The 20,189-nt window shown below is 40.7% G+C and overlaps 1 protein-coding gene across 1 annotated transcript; it reads left to right on the forward strand.

Moving 5' to 3' along the window:
• The first annotated feature begins 1,746 nt into the window (after positions 1-1,746).
• On the forward strand, positions 1,747-19,599 carry LOC100655690 (adhesion G-protein coupled receptor F2). The gene is made up of 8 exons (XM_003404151.1): positions 1,747-1,818; positions 6,358-6,400; positions 7,150-7,304; positions 8,429-8,662; positions 9,608-10,969; positions 16,798-16,839; positions 19,259-19,318; positions 19,489-19,599. Exons 1-8 carry the CDS (start codon positions 1,747-1,749, stop codon positions 19,597-19,599), a joined length of 2,079 nt encoding a protein of 692 aa, XP_003404199.1.
• The last annotated feature ends 590 nt before the right edge of the window (positions 19,600-20,189 follow it).

Here is a 20,189-nt window from a genome sequence, read left to right on the forward strand (position 1 = left end):
TGAATGTCTTTTTTAGTGAAGTGTCTGTTCATATCCTTTGCCCATTTTTTAATTGGATTGTTTGTCTTTTTGTGGTTGAGATTTAGCAGAATCACTTAGATTTTAGAGATCAGACACTGGTCAGAGATGTCATAGCTGAAAATTTTTTCCCAGTCTGTAGGTGGGCTTTTTACTCTTTTGGTTAAATAACTTTTAAAATTAGTTTTTGCTAGGAGAAAGAACCTTCTGTATGATGAAAATTAAAAAAAAAAAAAAAGCTAATGTGATTCAGAAAAACAGGGGCTTGTTCTCAGAGTTTACAAGAATTATATTCACAAATTCATAGTTTTATTTTTTCCAATTCTGATGATTTTACTCAAAGCAATAATTGCTTTGGTGATGATCGTGTTAAGTCACTTTGAAGATTTTCATCCATTTGAATGACTTAGGCTGGAATAAAGGATGCAAACGTGGCCCCAATTTACTGGAAATTGTGTGTCCATCTGGGTTGCTACTAAATAGAATTTAAAGTAATCAGCATCAAAGTAATCCTTTAGCTTAAAGAACTGCAGAAATTCAGAAAAGTGTATTAATAACAGACTAAGACCAGCAATGATTTTTTTTAATCATTAGATTTTAGTGGTATTTCAGCTGAGTGAGTATTCCAATGCAAGAGACATAACAGAAAAATCGATTTTACTTAATCTTCAAAGTAATAGTATTGACCACTATAGAATTATGCATCATTGGGATAAATGTGTCTATTTCTTTTTGCCGAAAAGTGATCAAATAGCAAATCTCAACCATTGTGATAGCTGCTGGTCTTTGTTGGTGATACCCAAGTCTTCCAAATTCTTTCATCTAAGAGTAAAGAATATCAAATACCTTTCAAACAATCTCACTTAGGATGAAAAATATTAAAATTGTTAACATTTAATATTGATTTACATGAGGCCTCTATAGAGCATGGACTCTGACGCACGTCTTCAGGTTTTTCTTTCTCTCTCCCTTCTTCCTTCGTTCGTTTTCGCTTTCTTTCTTGAGTCCCTTGTGAACCCACCATGTATTAGTTACTGTTCTAGATGCTGATGATTCAGTTTAGTCTTCACATCTGAAATAATAATAACAGGTAATGTCCAAGATCTGCTTTTAAGGAATTGCTACCTGTTTATAAAAATACAGCTGCAAATTTAGGTGGGAATGAGGGATAGTAAGCCAAGCCTGGTGCCTTTTCCCCTTTAAAGAGTGTTTCTAGGCTGAGTTTGGACATAGGAACTGCAGACGAACTCACCTTCTACTGGAGCCACCCACACATTTCTCAGCCCTGCCTAACCAGGAGAGTAAACCATCAGCCCGGCTCCCTGAACGTGGGCTGTTATTTATTACACCATGGTAGGAGAGTGAAATCAGGCAAGCAGCTTCCTTTAAAGGGATTCCCAAGCTAGGTGTCTCCTGGGAACAGACAGCAGCAGGTGGGTGATATCTGAGCAATTGCTTGGCCCGTTTTTTTTTTTTTCACAGTGTAGGCTCACAGAGCAGGCTGATACTCATGCCTGCAGTGTCCTGGTGAAATCTAAGGGAGAACACAGGGGGTCCCCCCACCCCACTGAAGCAGAAACGTCTGAGCAGACAGCACTAAGAACAGAGCCTTGTCTCATAGGACTGGCTGGTCTAGAGTGCCATGGAACTATGAAAACTTCAGACTGGAGACATTTTACCTTTTAATTTTTTTCTATAGAAACAAGAAAGTCATCTGTGTGGAAAACCATGACCCATATGCTTTGGCTGTACTGTTTGGTGTTTCTTTTGCCCACAGAGTCTTGCAGAACATTATACCAGGTAAGAAAAGGGGGAAGAGGATGAATTGATGGAGGGAGCAAATGGAAAATAAAATGAGTCAGTCAACCAGTTCTCAGGTATCTGGGCTGAGGTGTAGGGAGAAGATAGTGATGTGATGACTGGACAACCAGAAGAAACTGCAACTACAGGTAACCAAAAAGCCATTTTAGCCAATAGCTGCAAATTATTTTCCCATCAGTTCGAGAGATGCAATGAAGCTCAAATGATTTAACATTGATGAACTCTTCTTTCCATATCATATGATGGAGAAGATTTTAGTTGCTCTTAACCGGGATGGTACCACTTCCTTAGAGGCATTTGGAAGTGTGTGGGGGTAGTGAGGGTTGTCATAATGAGTAGTAGGAACTAATGGCATTCAGTGAGCAAGGCTTTGGAATGGTCTGGTACAATGAAACACTGTCCCACCCAAAATGGCAATGGCATCTCCTTTGAGAAACCTGCTAGTGAACCTCAAGGTCTGACTGGTATAGAGTCTGTAGTAAGGTAATAGTTGTAAGTTTTGTGGGTGGTGAGTCCTTGGCTCCCTCTGGAATATTTTTCTTCATACCGTATGTTGTTTTAATTTCCCTGTTAGTTCCTTGTTTAAAATAAGCTGTGGAGGATCATTGAGAGAGGGAGAACATAAAAATATTTTGAGCTTCTTAGGAAGAGAGTGTTATTATTTGACCACTTTTGACCATACAATCTAGAAGGGAATTTTGAGATCGACTAGTGAATCTCCACTCCCTTATTTTATAGATAGGGAAACTGAGGACCAGGGTATGGAATGTGATTTGCTTTAGTCACAGGGCCAAGCTCAAAACTACTGTCTTCAGATTCTCAGTTTCTTGCTCTTTCAATTTGAACACATGCCTTCTTAGCAAAACCTCATCAGGAAAGAGAGAGCTTTGGAGTTCTTTTTAGGAGTTTTTCAAATGACAATAATTTTACCCTCTGAGTCGTTTGCCCCTGGTTGGGAATCTTCTCCATGACTCTCCTTCTTTCACTAACACTCCACTGGTGCCTAATTTCTGGGAAAGCTTTAGGGGCTCCTTCAGAAAGATCCCTTCTCTGAGACATTCCAAGCCCATACCTGGTATAAATTTTTCCCCTCTTCATTCTACTTCCTCATTCACATTTTTTCACAAGACAGAGTATAGAGAGTAGGCAGAAGCAATAGAAGTTGGCTTTGTTTTTTTTCTTGATGATTTGGGATTATCTTACCAGAAAGGTTCCATCCTTTTCCTCCCATTATACAAGTTGTTGGATGCTGAGCTCTGGGTGCTACCCCTCCCTTGACATTGCCTACTCACCCAGGCAGCTCAGCAGATTTAGCAGCTTGAAGGTTTGCAAGTGTCTTTTTCACAGTATTAGGTTGAGAATTGGTATCTGAAGTGGCCTATGCCAGGTGCCAGTCTAGAAATGAAATGACCATGAAATGACCAGAGAGAGCCTTCTGTGTGTGTGTTTGGCAGATTAGTTGGGTAGAAGTGAATCACGTCCTTCACTTAAGAAAGGAGTTTCCAGAACTCCTTGTAAACAGCATACCTTCGTCTTCTGCCCATGTATCTCATTAATAAAATGTTATTTCACTAGAATCTGTTTAATGGGCCAAGTATCACCTAGAGTTGTTGATTTCTAAGTGCATTCACTATAATGTATTGGAGACCACGGGCCTATCAAGATAGGTTTTCAGAATCTTGAGATGCCTGTACTTCTGCATATCCTCCCCTGCTCCTGTACTTGGACCTAGCTGGCTTGCTGAAAAGGATGCTAATCCAGGAGCTGGGAGAGCTAAGTTTTCATTCCGGCTCTGAAAGGAACTCCCTACGTGACCTGGAGCAAGTCACCTCATCTATCAAAGCCCACTTTCTCATCTGTAAAACAAGGGGCTAGGATTTGGTGATCTATAAGGTCTTCCAAAACTCTCAAAGTACTATTTTAGCTTTCTCGTGGAGTAGAAGAACTTTAGCTCTTTCACTTAACATAATAAGGCTTTATTCTCTTGACTGTAAAAAGGAAAGTTTTCTCACATCAGTGATTTCAAGGACATTGTATTCCATGAAACTTCAGTGATACCTTCTTGACCATGGACAGACACCAAATGCTAAATTTAGATTCCCCATTAGTTCTCATTTGATAGAAAGAACAGGGAAGATTCAACCTTGCTTCTTGATAACATAGAAAGAAACAACCTTGTGAGGGAAAAAGGAACATGATCCCCAAGTGTTAGTCACACAGCTTAGCCACTGAACTTCCAGTTGTTTGGTAAATGACTTAGATCTTAAAACGCAAAACCAAGGTCCTCCCAGTCACTAGAAGGCTCCCTTCTGGTTCACAAACAGGAAAATTCAGTGCCCTCTCCATACATGCAAGACTTCCTGGGTGGTGCAAATGGTTAATGTGCCCAGCTGCTAACCAAAATGTTGGCAGTTCCAGTCAACACAGAGGCCCCTTGGAAGAAAGACCTGGAGATCTGCTTCTGAAAAAACAGCTATCGAAAACCCTGTGGGGCACAGTTCTACTCTGACACACGTGGTGTTGCCATGAGTCGAAGTTGACTTGATGGCAATTGGGTTTTTCACATACACATATGTATATGTGCAAAATACTGAACTAGGTACTTTGAGGGATACGAAGAAGCAAAATGCACAATTCTTGTTCTCAAGGAACTTACGATGTAATTGGGAAGATAGTATACATATATAAAAAAGGTTACATCGTAAGATAGCCAGTCAGGTGAATGTATGCTAAGTACTGAATGAGTGCTTTGGTGGTATGGGCAATAAATCCCACAAGAGCCAGAAAGGAAAAGATGTGTCATTCAGAACTGGATCTGAGTATGCTTCTTGGCACAGGCAAACTTCGGCTTTGAGTGTACTAAACATTCAGTAAGTCCATGTTCAGAGAATAATAACAATAGCTAAGTATCTCATTTAGCAAATATTCCAGCACCTGTTCTAAGTGTTTTTCATAGATTATCTCATTTATTCCTCATAAAACCCTCTGAGGTAAGTATCATATGATTATAGTATTATAGTTTCTACCCTGCAAACCCTGGTGGTGTAGTGGTTAAGAGCTATAGCTGCTAAACAAAAGTTCACTGGCAGTTCGAATCCACCAGGTGCTCCTTGGAAACCATATGCGGCAGTTCTACTCTGTCCTATAGGGTCACTATGAGTTGGAATCGATTATGGATAGGGAAACTGAGGCTCAGACAGATTAACTTTCCGAAGGTCTCGTGTGATGGTATTGGGACTTGAAATCAGTGTTGTATTCTCAGATTACATGCTCTTTAGGCACACGTGACACTGCCGCTCAGTGAAGGATCAAGTATGATACAGATGGTGGAATAGACAGGGGCGCTTTAATCAGGAGATGTGGGAATGCTTATGATATGGGGGAGCCAGCTTTTGGGGGAGCCTTCTTAAAGAAAAACAATGCAAAATTAAAAATACAAAATTAAGTTAAAAATGAATATGTACTTCAAGTGAAAAAAGAAATCACAATAGGCTTCACATTTAAAAATACTGGAAAGTATTACAAACTCACAAAAATAGCATAACATTTTTCTCAGTGAACTCCCTGACACACCTCTATAACACTTTCCCCTTACATTTTTGGCTGATTTTACTTACATGACAGTGGCTCTGTAATATCTTTTTCTATAGACAAAAGAGAAAGATCATCTAGTTTTCCCTCTAGTGTTGTTGATCAAGTTTTTTTTTTTTTTTTTTTAATTATTAGTTTAGAGAAATATCTTTCAGCTTTACAATTTGTTATTGGGAATGCCATGTAAATATGCAAGACAGCTGTCAAATTTTGGAAAATCTGTAACAAGTTTCATTTGTGAGCTTCAGGATATCATGACATTTAGAATTTTCTTGTGCTGTGACTAATTGAGAAATACTCGTTAAATTGATGCCGCTTATCTGCCAATATCCTCTTTGTAATGCAGGGATGACTGCAAACTACATAAATATATTTTGTTAAATGAAACTAAATGTGTCTCCATTCGATTTCTACTTGTCCAGATCCTGTAAATACTTGCAGCCTTTCTAGTGCTACCCAAGAGGAGGGAAAACGTAAAGGAGGGGCAGTTGGAGTAGCAAAATATAACGGTCTTAACAGATGGCTGCTAAAATACTTTATGTTTAAAAATTTAATAAAACATATGTTCATGTGAACACATTGGGAGGCCTCCTCCCAGAACTTAGAAGGGGTCAAGGGACCCTGAAATTCAAGCTTCGTTAACTTCCTCGTAAATCCACCTCTGCTCATGATGTGTTTTCTCAACAGAGTGTAGGTCATTCTCACTGGAGTGGAAAGAGGGCTCCTACCCAATAGCTGTGGGAGAGAAAGCTGAACCGGCTGAAGGAGAAATGGGGCCTTGGTGACATACTTTATGATCTCAGCTTTTATTGGCCAACCTGGAATCATAGCCATCTCTGACATGGGTGTAGTCTGTGACTGAAGTCAACCTTTGGGCTGGTGTATCAACAGTTGATTTTGACTTGAGTTTTGATTCTCCCTTTCTAGGCTGCCAGAGAAAGCAAGGAGAACGTGTCTGCCGGGCCACAAGGTATGCTGGCAGCAGTTCCTAATCAAATGGACATTTTGCTGTGCATCTGTTGAGCTGCATCTTCTATACCCCTTTGGTTTATGGCAAGGCTGAGTGAAATCCTTGATGGCTTGCATTTGGACTTTGTTTTTTCCTTCGTATTAAACTGGACCCTTGACTCCAGCCCTGTCCCCCTCTTCTCCTGGCACTTTCTGCTCTACCTCAGTCTAAGAGTTCTGAGTGTTTTGCCACAGATTCTTTGGATTCAGTCAGCTCAACTTGGGGCAATGGCTAGAGTAGGACTGTGAGAAGTCCTTGCTGATGGAACTCATTATAAGTTCTAGATCTGGGAGTCTTCTTAGAGAACATCAGGTGCAGTAGCTTTCAAACTGTGTTCTGGGGAGCTATTGGGATCTGAGTGGGTCTTGGGGGCTGCTATAGGGATTGAGGTAGGTCTTGTAGTGTATGAGAGTGACCAAGTAGACTGATCTGTAGGCTCATCACTCTTACTTCAACAAGGGCAGTTCCTTCTTCATCTATTTTATATATTGGTGATCAGGATAAGATTTTTTTGGAAAGAACAGGATTTTGTTGTCTAAAAAGTATGACAATCATGTACCTACTTCAATCCCCATCCATTTTACAAAGAATTAAACACCCAACATCCCCAGGATTTATGCGACTTCACTTTGGGGACACTTTGGTGATTGGCCCAGGGCAGCCCAGAGCTTAGACCTCTTCATCTGATGTGATGCTTTTTCTTTCCCCAGGCCAATGTGATGGTGCCTGCAACAAGGACAATTCCCAGTGCAGTCAACTCTGTCCTCCAGATGTTCAGGGAAACATGGGGTTTTCATGCAGGAAAAATAAATGGCACAAGGTCACTGATACCTGCCGAACACTCAATGCCTTCAATATCTTTGGGGTAATGTCCTTTCTCTCACAACATGGACTGTAATGTGGCCAATTCAAATGCCAAAATGGAGCCCCAAATTAGCAACGCGTGTTGCCCTCACTAAGAGAGAGGAAGAACACGAGGCAGAGGAGCATGTATCCGTGTTTTATGAGAATACACCACACCTGTCTATTCTCTCTACACAAGAATCATGCTCTTAACTTTGGGCATCTAAAAGTTTGTGCCTGAGTCGCTTTGGTGACATGAAGTAAGTAAATATTTTAGGATATTGTGGGCCATATAGTCTCTGTTGCGGCTACTCAACTCTGCCTTTATAGTATGGAAAAAGCCCTAGACAATATGTAAGTGAATGAACTGGCTGTCTTCCTATAAAAATTTATTTACAAAGAAGAGGTGACCAGCCTAGAGCCATAGTTTGCCACCCTGATCTAAAGGGTGGGACCCAAATCTTAAACCTATGGGAGATTATCTCTATTTTCAGTCATTTTTCTCTCTTGGTGTTCTAGTTCATTCCTCTAAATCTGGTTCAGAATTTCCATTTTTAAAATATGCTTATGTCTCATGCTTTGCACCTTGGGAATAGCAAAAGTAAGCTTAAATCACATCAATAATTTGTATCTACACACATACACACAGAGTATAGAACATAGGTGGCACAGTTTGCAGTCAACTGCTAACCTAAAGGCTGGCTGTTCAAACTCATCCAGTGGCACCACGGAAGCTAGGCCTGGTGATCTGCTTCTGTTAATATTACAGCCAAGAAAATCCTATGGAACAGTTCTACTCTGTAACACATAGGGGCTCCATGAGTTGGAATAGACTTAATGGGAACTGAAAACAACAACATAAAAGGAGTCTGAAATGGTCTGCTAAAGATAATATTTGCTATGTTGGGGGTGGAGTGGGGTTAAGAAGTAGGCAGTTGGGAAGTTGGGACTTTGATTTTTTGGCTCATATACCTTGGTGTTGGTCAAATTATTCCACAGGTGATGTGACATTGGAAACATAAAATAGAAAAACATTATGCCATATACAGTTGTACAATAAGGCTGTCCTAGATTTTAGTAAAGGTACTTTTACATTGAAGACAAAAGTAACATAATAGAAATTTCTTCCTTTTTGCCATTTCTTAGGAGAATTTATATTCAGTTCAACCAAATACAGAAAGTATAAAAATAACCCACTATGCTGGAAAATCTGAGACCATCACAGAAAGGTTAATGCAGACATGTCCAAAGGATTTGTCTTGTGTGATTAAAGGCATTCGGCAGTCTCCCCGGATCCCAGGAAACATTGCTATGATTGTTCAGCTCTTACATAACATATCAACAGAGCTAAAGGCAGATGTTGATGAGGCGAAGATGCAGGTGAGTGGCCTTCAATACCCGGTGGAGCATCATTTCAGTGGGAAAGGAATGTGGGTTACATGGAGTATCCTGTGAGCTTCCTGGGGACTGGGGATGTTGTCTTTCACCTCATTATCTCCAATGCCTCGCATAGTACATATTCAATAAATCTTAATTGTAAGAAATAAGTGTATAGATACAGCAAATACATTTAATCAACATGTACAGAGAGTCCTTACTTTGTACTGTGGTGGACATTCGAGTATGCTTTTCCAGTATTTATTCTGGCTACTCAAAATCCCTAAGAACTATTCTAGGTCCTCAGAAAGAAAGGCTTCTTATTTTCATTTGTGAGTCAGAACAGGTTGCTAAAATGGAAAATAATCGGATGCAAAGAAAACAGCTATACATGTCTGCCGCAGAAATGGGAAATGGAATTGGACCCGTTTTGTTTGTTTTTGATCTTCAAAACAGGATAATAAAAGGTAGATTCAACCTCTGGGGCCAATTTCCAGTTTAGTAGGCTCCTATACAGGACCCTGCACACAGTTGGGATTTAATAGATGTTCATTACATGATGGACACTCTGATCACAGTAAGCAGGTTGCTAGTTTCACCCAGGTGTGAAGTGGAGCTGATGATGGAAATGAGAATGTTGGAGGTTGCCCACTTGCCTGTCTCATAGGAAGGCATTTTGTAAATGGTGGAGGGCAGGCTGAGGTAATTTCCTTATGGCTGTATCCTTTAACTCAAACTTCAATGTGCACTTGAGTCGCTTGGGGATCTCATTAAAATGCAGATTCTGATTAATGAGGTCTGTGGTGGGGCCTGAGCTCCTGCATCTCTAAGAAGTTCCCAGGGGATGTCTGTACTGCTGGTTGGAAGGCCACACTATGAAAGTGAATCTTTAATGAGCTGGTGGGTTCAGAGAGTGGCTCAATACTAACACCTGTTCTTCGTTGATAGAGTTACAGCATTATTACCAACCACATTCTTAACAGCGAAAGCATCTCAAACTGGACTTTCACCCCTGAGAAAAACAGCAGCTGTGTCCTGCTACACTCAGTCAATTCCTTTGCAAGAAAGCTATCTATAAATAAACATCCCATTGACATATCAGATGCCTTCATCCACATCAAAGGCAGCACCATATCCAGAGACAACACTGAAAAGAATTTCACTTTTTCTATGAGAGTTAATGACACCAACCGTAAAGTCACTGGGCAAGTGTTCATTGCTAGAGATGAGCTTTGGGATGTGCCTTCCTCTTCCCCAGTTGTCAGCATTGCCTTTCCAACCCTTGGGGCCATCTTGGAAGCCAGCCTTTTTGAAAACATCGTTGTGAATGGGCTTGTCCTGTCTGTCATTTTGCCCACAGAACTTAAAAACGTCTCACTGACTTTTGAAAAGATCAGCAAGTCAGAGGAGAAGAGGACACATTGTGTTGGCTGGCACTCCTCAGAGAGCAGATGGGACCAGAAGGCCTGTCAAATGATTCAAGAAAACTCTGACCAAGCTGTTTGCAAATGTGAGCCAAACAGGTTCTATACCTCTTTCTCAATTCTTATGTCACCCCACGCCATGGAGAGCCCGATCCTGACTTATATCACGTACGTAGGCCTGGGCATTTCAATTTGCAGTTTGATCCTTTGCTTGTCCATCGAGGCCTTGGTCTGGAGCCAAGTGACGAAGACAGAGATCACATATTTGCGCCACCTATGCATTGTAAACGTTGCGGCCACTCTGCTGATGGCTGATGTGTGGTTCATTGTAGGTTCCTTTTTTGCTGGTCCAATGACACGCCATAATGGATGTGTAGTGGCAGCATTTTTTGTTCATTTCTTTTACCTTTCAGTGTTTTTCTGGATGCTTGCCAAGGCACTCCTTATTCTCTATGGAATCCTGATAGTTTTCCATACACTGCCCAAGTCAGTCCTGGTGGCATGTCTCTTTGTAGTTGGCTACGGGGGTCCTTTAGTCATTGCTGTTATCACAGTTGCTGTCACTGAGCCTGGCCAAGGCTACTTGCGTCCAGAGGTGTGTTGGCTCAACTGGGACAAGACCAAGGCCCTCCTGGCCTTTGTGGTCCCAAACCTGACCATCGTGGTGGTAAACCTGACCACAGCCACACTAGTGATTGTTAAGACCCAAAGAGCCACCGCTGGCAGTTCCATGTTCCAGGAAGTGAGATCCATTGTGAGAATCTGCAAGAATGTTGCCATCCTCACACCGCTGCTGGGACTGACCTGGGGATTCGGAATAGCCACAGTCATCGATGGTAGCTCCCTGGCCTTCCACGTTATCTTCTCCTTGCTCAATGCTTTCCAGGTAAGTCCAGGTGCTCCCAAACAAGTCCGAAGTGAGGATTCCTGAAGAGCTTTTATGATGATAAGCTTGTGGCATTAGGTTTCTACATAATAGATAATGGATTTGGAATAGTGTATTGAGTAAGGAAATGAGCTATAGATCCAGAAAGGCCTAGATTCAAATCCTGACTCTCTCATTTACTAATGTATACTATGATCTTTGGAGTCCCTGGGTGGCACAAATGGTTAAACACTCCCCTATTAGCTGAAAGGTTGGCAGGTTGAACTCACCCACAGGTGCGTTGGAAGAAAGGCCTGGTGATCTGTTTGGAAAGGTTACAGCCTTGAAAACCCTACGGAGCACAGCTGTACTCTGTACACATGGGGTTGCCATGAGTTGGAATTGACTTGGTGGTAACTTAAAAAAATTTTTTTTCCCATGGTCTTGGAATATTTGTGTAACTTTTCTTAGCTGTATTTTTCTCACTTGTAGAATGGGTATAATACTGCTTACTTTATAGCAGTGTTTGGAAAATGAAATAAAATGGTGAATGAGAAAGCACCAAGTACTAAAATGATGTAAAGATGAGAAAACAGCCGAACGGTAGACTCAGTTGGTATGTATAGAAATTAAACAATATCATCCCCCCAAACAATTTAGGTATGTATCTGGAATTATTAAAATTTGCAAGTTTATTATATTTCCTTCCACTTATTGTAGTTTCTGTTGGAAAACAACTTATTTTAACAAAGCAAATGATACACAGTCGTGTTGCTGTTGTTGTTGTGTGCCATTGAGTCTATTCTGACTTAGTTACTAACCGAAAGGTCAGTGGTTCGAACCCCTCCAGCAACTCTGTGGTAGAAAAGGCCTGGGGATCTGTTCACATAAAGACTACAGCCTAGAAAACTCTATGGGCTAGTTCTACACTATCCTATATGGTTACTATGAGTTGCTATGAGATACATAACCAAAACCAAAACCAAAAAACCATACCCGTTGCCGTTGAGTCAATTCTGACTCATAGTGACCCTGTAGGACAAAGGAGAACTGCCCCATAGGGTTTCCAAGGAGCAGCTGGTGGATTTGAGCTGCCAACCTTTTTGGTTAGCAGCTGAGCTCTTAACCGCTGCATCATCAGGGTTTCTATAGTCATATAAAAAATTAATGGTCTGTCCTCTCCTCTCCTCTTTTGTGAATTAAGCAATGTTCACAGTTTCATGTGTAACAGTGCAAAATTTTCTATGCATGTACAAATATGTTTACACATAATATGGGGTTAAAAAAATATATTAAAAAGCTCACTACCATCAAGTCAATTCCAACTCACAGTGACCCTATAGGACAGAGTAGAATTAAATGACTTACTTTTTCACTTAGAAATACATCTTGCCTGGTCACTATACATAAATATGCCTCTTTGTTTTCAATGGGTGCATAATATTTTATATTCAATAATTCCCTTCTTGATTAAATTTTTTTTCTGTTACAGTGTATACCAATGAGCTGAAGTGTATTATATTGAATACTAAATATATAAATAACACCTAGTTGAAAAGAAAGCTTTCATTTTTCTAAAGACCTCTGAAATATTTGTTTCTGGATACACACAGTAGCCAGTATGACTACATTCAAGTAATTATTTCACTTAATGGATAATAGAGATTTTAAGTCAAGGATCTAATTTTTCTCTTTCAAAACTTTATTATATATATCATCTTACAACAAACATTTTGATGCTATGGAGAACAATATTAATAATAGTGGAGGCCTCACGTTTTGGCTCTCTGCTTTTATTTTTACATTTACATGCTGTTGTTGGTAGTTGCCATCAAGTTGATTTTGACTCATAATGTCCCCATGCATGCAGAGTAAAACTGAGTCCAATAGAGTTTTTTTTTGGCTGTCATCTCTAGGGAAGATCACCAGGCTTTTCTTCCACAGTGTTGCTGGGTGGCTTTAAACCACCAACCTTTTGATTTCAGTTTGTGCCATCCAGTGACATTTGTATTATATATAGCCCTTAGTAATTACCAAGTGCAAGTTTACACAGCTAGTTTTGAATAGAACTGGGATAAAGACTCTGTTTTCCTAAATTTCAGTTCAGCGTACCCCATGCCTACTCTTCATGAAGACTTAACGGGTTCACATCTTACTGCTCAGCATTTTCCTTTCCTTGTGTCCCTCGGGGCCATCTTATGTGTGAGTTTGTTTTGGACTAGGTTAGGAGCACTTCTATTTTGATACTATGAATGGCTCGTCCCTAGCTCCTTTACCTGTCATCACAGGGTTAATACATAGTTTCAATTCAGTTTCTGCCCTGACTTCTGACAAGGAGGGAGGTGGAGCCATCTTAGGGCCAGCAGTGAGAAGCTGAAGGCAGGGTTGGGCCAAAGCCAGACTTTGGGGAGGGCAGTAGGCAGGGGTCTGCTAGAGCTGGCTCATACTGGCTCACAAGAGCTGACTGTTTTAGTTTCACGAACTTTGTGAGCTGGTTGTAAACACAGACATCATTTAAAAATAAACTATATAGAAAAAAAACCTATACAGACATGCAATTAAGTAACTTATATGAAAAGCAAGGGCCCTACTCAAAACTCACCACTTCCTAATTATTTTAGTCATTTCACCATGCTTTTGAAGTTGTTTTCATCTATTGTGCCTGCGTGGTGGAAACACTGGAAGATGGTGCGTTTCTGTACTTCTCTTCCCAACTCTGTATTTAGTCACAGCATGTTGCTAGATTTAAATGGGCCATTTGTTGTTGTCGTTGTTGTTAGTTGCCAAGGAGTTGATTTCGACTCATGACAACTCCATGTACTACAGAGTAGAACCGCTCCATAGGATTTCCTTGGCTATAATCTTAACAGAAGCAGATTGCCAGGCCTGTCTTTGGTGGTACTGCTGGATGGGTTTGAACTGCCAACCTTTAGGTTAGTAGTTCAGTGTGAACCTTTGCACCATGGTGGGAATATTTAACCAATGAGATCTGCAAATGCTATAAATTAGGCCCTCCCCCTGCCACCCCGGCCATCCAGACTCAGTTATTGCCACTTACCAGCACATTAGGGAATCAGGGCGTCCATGGAGCCCAGTAAGGGAGGAGAAAAAGGGGAGCCATGGATCTACCAAGGTGGGAGACAGACTTCACTGAACGGAAGTAGCAGGACAGGCGAGTCCTAGGGTGAGCTGAGATGAGGAGCAGCTGAGGCTGAGGAGCAGGCAAGCAAGAAAGACTCAGAGACATATTTGGGAGGCCCAGAAGATGTAGGAAGCAGAGCCTATTGGAGATTTCCTGGTCCTGACTCCAGGGTGAGGGTGGATTAACCAGGAAACAAGGTAGGCATGAGCTTAACTGTGTTCACTTATTAATCTGCAGTATACGATTTCGCATGGGTTTCACCACATCATGAGAAATTGTGCACTACAGATTAGTAAATAAGCACAAGGAGGCCCATGTGTACCTTGCTTATTGGGTAATCCGACCCGGGCAGTACCCACATTGGGTGAAAGATCAAAGATCTTCTTTATTAGGGAAGTATTACTACCTTGACAGCCCGTATTGTTAATCCATGAGTCCTGGTTTGTGTCCTATCTTGTGTTTAGTGAGAGTAATTGTGGGTAGGTGAAGTTTTGGGACCCCTCATGGCTATTTTGATGAGAAAAAGAAGAAAGCACATATTTTAAAACCTTGAGCGTTACCTGCTTTATCTACTAAAAGATTTCCAAAAATGCTGCTTCCAGTGAATTCTTTCTAGGTGTATTTTCTCATCCCTTCTCAATCGGATATTGAACTTACGACGAATTTTTTATCCAAATTACCTGGTTGATGTTTTACATAAATTTTCCCAAGTTGGCATGGACCAGTGATAAATGATCCTTGTGGAAGATTTCCCTGTTAAGTATTTAAACAAACAAAGAAACAACACCCAAATGAACTGTCATCAAGTTGATTTTGATCATGGCGACCCCATGTGTGTCAGAGTAGGCCTGTGCTTCATAGGGTTTTCAAAGGCTGATTTTTTGGAAGTAGATTGCCAGGGCTTTTCTCCAAGGCTCCTCTGGGTAAACTTGAACTGCCCACCTCAAGGTTAGCCGCCCAGTGAGTTAACAGTTTGTACCACCCATGAACTCCTGCTATACAGATTGAATAATTACATAATTAAACACACACACACACACACACACACACACACACACACACACAGAGCCTACAATTACTAAGCATATATTTGTGCCAAGCCTTATCCTAAATGTTGCAAATACAAATGTGAATAGTCCAACCTCAAGTGATTAAAAATTTTGTGAGGGCAGAAATTCTTCTTTAGCCAAAGGAAGCTGTATATGTGGAGGGATCATGCTAGAATTGTGGTTCCCAGATACTTGAAAAAGATTAATTCTTGGGCCAAATGCCTAGAGATTCTGATTTGTAATGTATTCCTAGTACCAAAAACTTTACAGTAATGATGCTTTCTAATTAATAGACCATGCTATCAATGCTGTTTTTTTAGTGGACAGAATGACAGATTTCAAAAATTTTCTTGTAGGCTAAGAGTATCAAACAAAAAAAGCAATCCAGTAAAAGCTACTCAAAGACCATGGTTTTGGGTGTTGACTGGCCTGGCTTAATGAAGGGATGTGTTTTAGTGTAATGGGGAATGAACAAGCTGCATGGCCCCTTCAAAGACCTCCTCCTCTTAGCTAAGCTTTTGACAAATCTTAGTGGCAGTGGGTTTGGTATTGCTTTCCCTAATGAGCGCCTGGCTGTATCAGATTTATGGTGCCACTTGCATCCCAGTCATGTGCCTCTGGGCTGGGTAGGGGTTCACATCAACTTACGAAATGGGAGCAACTTAACAAGGAGCATACTTGGCCATCATCCCAACTCCCTTCTCTGGTGAGCCAAGAAAGGAGTGACCACATACTCAAGAGAAATTTTGTACAACATTTGTTGCTTTCTATCACATTTTGAAAGTTGAATCTCTGAGCTTCCTTTTTCTTATCTGTAAAATGGGGCTAATACCTGTCCTGCCTTCTTTCAGGATGGCTTTCTGCCAATAGATGCGGGGGGAGGGGGAAACCTTTGAAAACTACAATGAACTATAACTATGGAGGAACAATCTGCTTATGACTTTAATGGGGTCTCTCTTTGCATGGACCCTAAGAGACATGAAAAAAAAAAAAGCTAATTAGTTCCCTTTATACCTTCTTATTTGCAGCCCCTCTTTCTGAGCCCTGTTTTGGCTTAGAGATGCAATCTATTTGTGTTTTATCAATTTTTCTGGGGATGCATGTATTTGATTTTTTTTGCAAGTCTTATTACATCCTTTGGCTGTAGACGGGGGTGGGAAGTTGAGGGGCTTATGGGAAGATGAGCACAGCTGCTTATGTTCTTTCCTGTGGAGGCTTCTTTTATGACTGATTGTTCAGACACTGGACACTAAAGCTACCATCCACTACTTAACATCTTGGATTCCTTCTTTGACCGTTATACTAAGGTAAGATGCACAGCTCATGTTACACGCAAAGGACTTTCATTTTGCCCAACTTAAAAAAAAAAAAAATTCCTAAAATATTCCCAAATGAAGGCAGAGACCTTGATCTGTTTGGTTTACTGAACAGGGGCTGGCATATGGAAGATGCTCAATCAATACCTGTTGAGTGAATGAATCTAGGTGTTGTAACCTTAAATGAGAGTTTCAGATTTAATGTTTCTTTTTACCAGAGTAAAAATATTTTTACCAGAATTGGAACTGATAACGAATGCTGGTTATTATTACTATTACTGCTACTACTACCATTATTATTTTGTGAATAGATCTCCTCCTCTCTTCTCCTGTGTTTATCAGGGCTTCTTCATCTTGCTGTTTGGAACAATCCTTGATCCGAAGGTACTGTGAATTCTTCTTGTTGTTTTCTTTGCATTATTATAGTTGGCCCTGAAATGCTCACTTGTAAAGACCAGTCAGTGACAGTCTTTCTCAATCATTTGTCCAGGCACATGACCAGGGCATTCCTGCTCATCACAATACAAGTAATATATATCATCTTTTAAGCATTTCGTACCCATTAACATTAATCCTTAAAACAATCCTGGGTATTAGTAGTTTCAGTTTTACAGATGAGGAAACTGAAACTCAGAGTGATAAGTAACTTGCTCAAGATTTCAACAGATACCTGCTCTAACTAGTTAAAGCAGAAAAGAAATTTATTAAAGTTTGGGATATCATCTTTGGGTGGGTCTCTTTTTGCCTTGGAAGTCTGGAGGCTACGCATTAGGAATGACTTCCAATTTATGGCACAGAACTATTTCAAGAGAGATGGCATTGTCCTTTCTCCTCTGCTGGGCACAGACAGCACAGTTTACTTGGGTGCTTAAGTTAGAATTGGATGCTTAAGCTCCACTCTGCCTGTTGGAGCCTACTTCTTTGCATTGTTGTATCTGATTGGCTGACACACAGCCAATCAGGATTCACATGCCTGCATCTTAACTGCAAGCGAGGTTGGGAGAATGAATTCTTGGCATTTACCTTGAAAAGCAATTGACTCAAGGTAGGGAATTCTGCAAACACAGAAAATAAATAAATGAACAAAACATCAAATGTTTCCAAATATTTCCTCAGGTTCCTTTTACCATTGTGTTACTGTGACTCCTGAAATAAGAAACATAAACCCTTCTCAGCTGTGGTTGCAAACAACTCCACTACATGGCTATTTTGTGGTTTTTTTTTTTTACTATCAAGTCGTATTGTGAAGGGAAACCTCACAGTGTTCCTTCCATTCTTTCTTCTCAGATCACAAAGTAAAAATTATTCAGAGGTGAAAGTCAGAATCTTAGGTCTGATATTTCTTTTTACTAGCTGTGTGCCATTAGGAAGTTCCTTAGCCTCTGTGAACCCCAGATTCCTCAAATGGAGTGCAGGGGATAGTAATGCTTTCCCTGCCTACCCCACTAGATTATGGGAAAGAACAAATGCTAATTTGTAACTAAAAACACTGGAAGAATTTAAGATATATATCATACGATTATGTTTTTTATTACTCATAATACCACAACTAGCATTTGTAGCCAAAGTATCAGCAACCCACCATCTGCAACTCCAGCGAGTGTTCCTTCTTCTTTGGAGCCTACCGTGTCATGATGAACACTGCTTTTTTGGGGGGAAAGGTGAAGTCACTCTGAGCTGCAGAACTTTGGTATAGATTAATTGTGAAGACAAAACTTCTACAAGGCCTTGAGAGAGGTGAATAACATTTTGTGTAGCAGAAAGGAAAAGGGAGGGGGAAATAACAAAGTGCCTGCATTCAGCCAGGAAGATCTAGGGAAACTGATAGGATGACCTGGAGTTAGACTACATGAGTTCAAATCCTAGTTCTTTCTCTTAGTAGCTAAATGACTTTGAATGTCACTTAATCTCAGAGTCTTAATTTCCTCAGTTGTAAAGTGGGGATAATAGTATCTATCTTAGAGAGTTATTTCCAGGATAAAATGAGATGGCAAGTGTGAGAAGCACTTTGAAAATTATAACACAAGATACAATTATTATTTATTATTCTTATTTTCCTGGCTCTGCAGACCTATGCTATGTAGTCTTGAATTCTGTTTTTTGTAACCATTAATTGGCCCTCTAGAAAAGGAGGTTTGAATAATTGATAAACTATAGGAATTGTTTAATTATTCAAGTGCTTGAGAAAATAATCCCAAAGCTATGTCAAGGAATCTTCGAATTTGTGGCAAAACTGTACTGCTTAGTCATTAGGTCCATGTTTCAAAAACCCAAACCCACTGCTGTCGAGTTGATTCCGACTCGTAGCGACCCTAGAGGACAGAATAGAACTGTCCCATAGAGTTTCCAAGGACAGCCTGGTGGATCTGAACTGCCGACGTTTTGGTTAGCAGCCATAGCACTTAACCACTACGCCACCAGGGCTTCCAGGTTTAAGACCCCTGAATTGTCAGTGTCCTATACCAAAGGGAGAAAATAGCTAGTGATCTACTCCTGTAAAGTTCACAGCCTAGAAAACCCTATGCGGCAGTTTCTATCTGTCACACAGGGTTGCTATGAGTCAGAATCCACTTGACGGCACACAACAATAAAGACATACCAGTTCCACTTCTCTCATTTTTCCTTTTTTCCCTACCTTGTCCTAGACCATGTGGCCAGAGTACTGACCCCTCCATATCCTATTAATAGGAGTGAACTGGTAACACACACCCTTACCACAGTATTTTTCAGCCTCAATCACATATGTCAACTTCTTAATTTCTTACAGTGTTTAAATTCTTAACTCCTTTTGTTTACTATCCAGATAAGAGAAGCCTTAAAGTGTCGAGTAACCTCTGCAAAATGGATCTCCAGGTTATCAGAGGTAACACTTTTATACTAAATTTTTAATTTTAAAAGTTTGACAAAATTCAAACAGTGTTGGAGTTTCTGGCATATGGAATGTTGCAAAAACTACTGCCTTAACACTTTGTGCTGTGAGTTTTTCAAAAGTGTTAAGTCATTGCCTTCTTGAGCGCTTCATCTTCTTTCTAGGGTATGGGGACCACAACCGAAGGAATGAAAGCAGACTTAATCAGTTTGGAGGAGACTGACCAGGGTGGCAAGGTGGCAGGGGAAGAGGGGAGATTTCAAAGGACATCATAGGAGAAGCAGGTGATGAAACAGAAACGAAGGGAGGTGAGAAGCCTCAGGATCCCACAACAGCTCATATATTCTTTGTGATTCCATTTGGCTGAACCACATTCAAAGGATGAAAATTCCTGGGAAACAAATTCTGACCCTACACAAAGAGCCTCTTGATAGTTTGATTCTCAAGAGGGGGTGGCAGCCATGATTTCTGGAGTGGTCTAAGTAGGCTAGGGACCTGTTGAGGGGTGTTAGAGAGAATCTTCAGGCCGGAAGGTTGGGCCATTACATGTTCTATTGTCTATTCCCATAATTTAGAAATCATTTACTGTTATGCAGACGATGAGACCCATCAACTCTTCTGAGTGGGGGGAAATTACAAAGTGCAGTAAGAGGGGGTACAGGATTGGCACAGGGAACACACTCAGTAACAAGAGAAAAGGTGATCTAGAGTTTTCCATGCCAGCATCTGATAGGACCAACATCACCCGGCATGGATTGGTGGATCATGCAGGAAACTGGACACTCTGTGGCCTGAGTTCCTACATTGCCCTCTCCCCATTTTCCTTACCTTTTCACTCTCTTTCCTTTGATTTCTCCATCCCTCG

The sequence above is a fragment of the Loxodonta africana genome, chromosome 1, assembly GCF_030014295.1.
Source record: "Loxodonta africana isolate mLoxAfr1 chromosome 1, mLoxAfr1.hap2, whole genome shotgun sequence".
Lineage (NCBI taxonomy): Eukaryota > Metazoa > Chordata > Mammalia > Proboscidea > Elephantidae > Loxodonta > Loxodonta africana.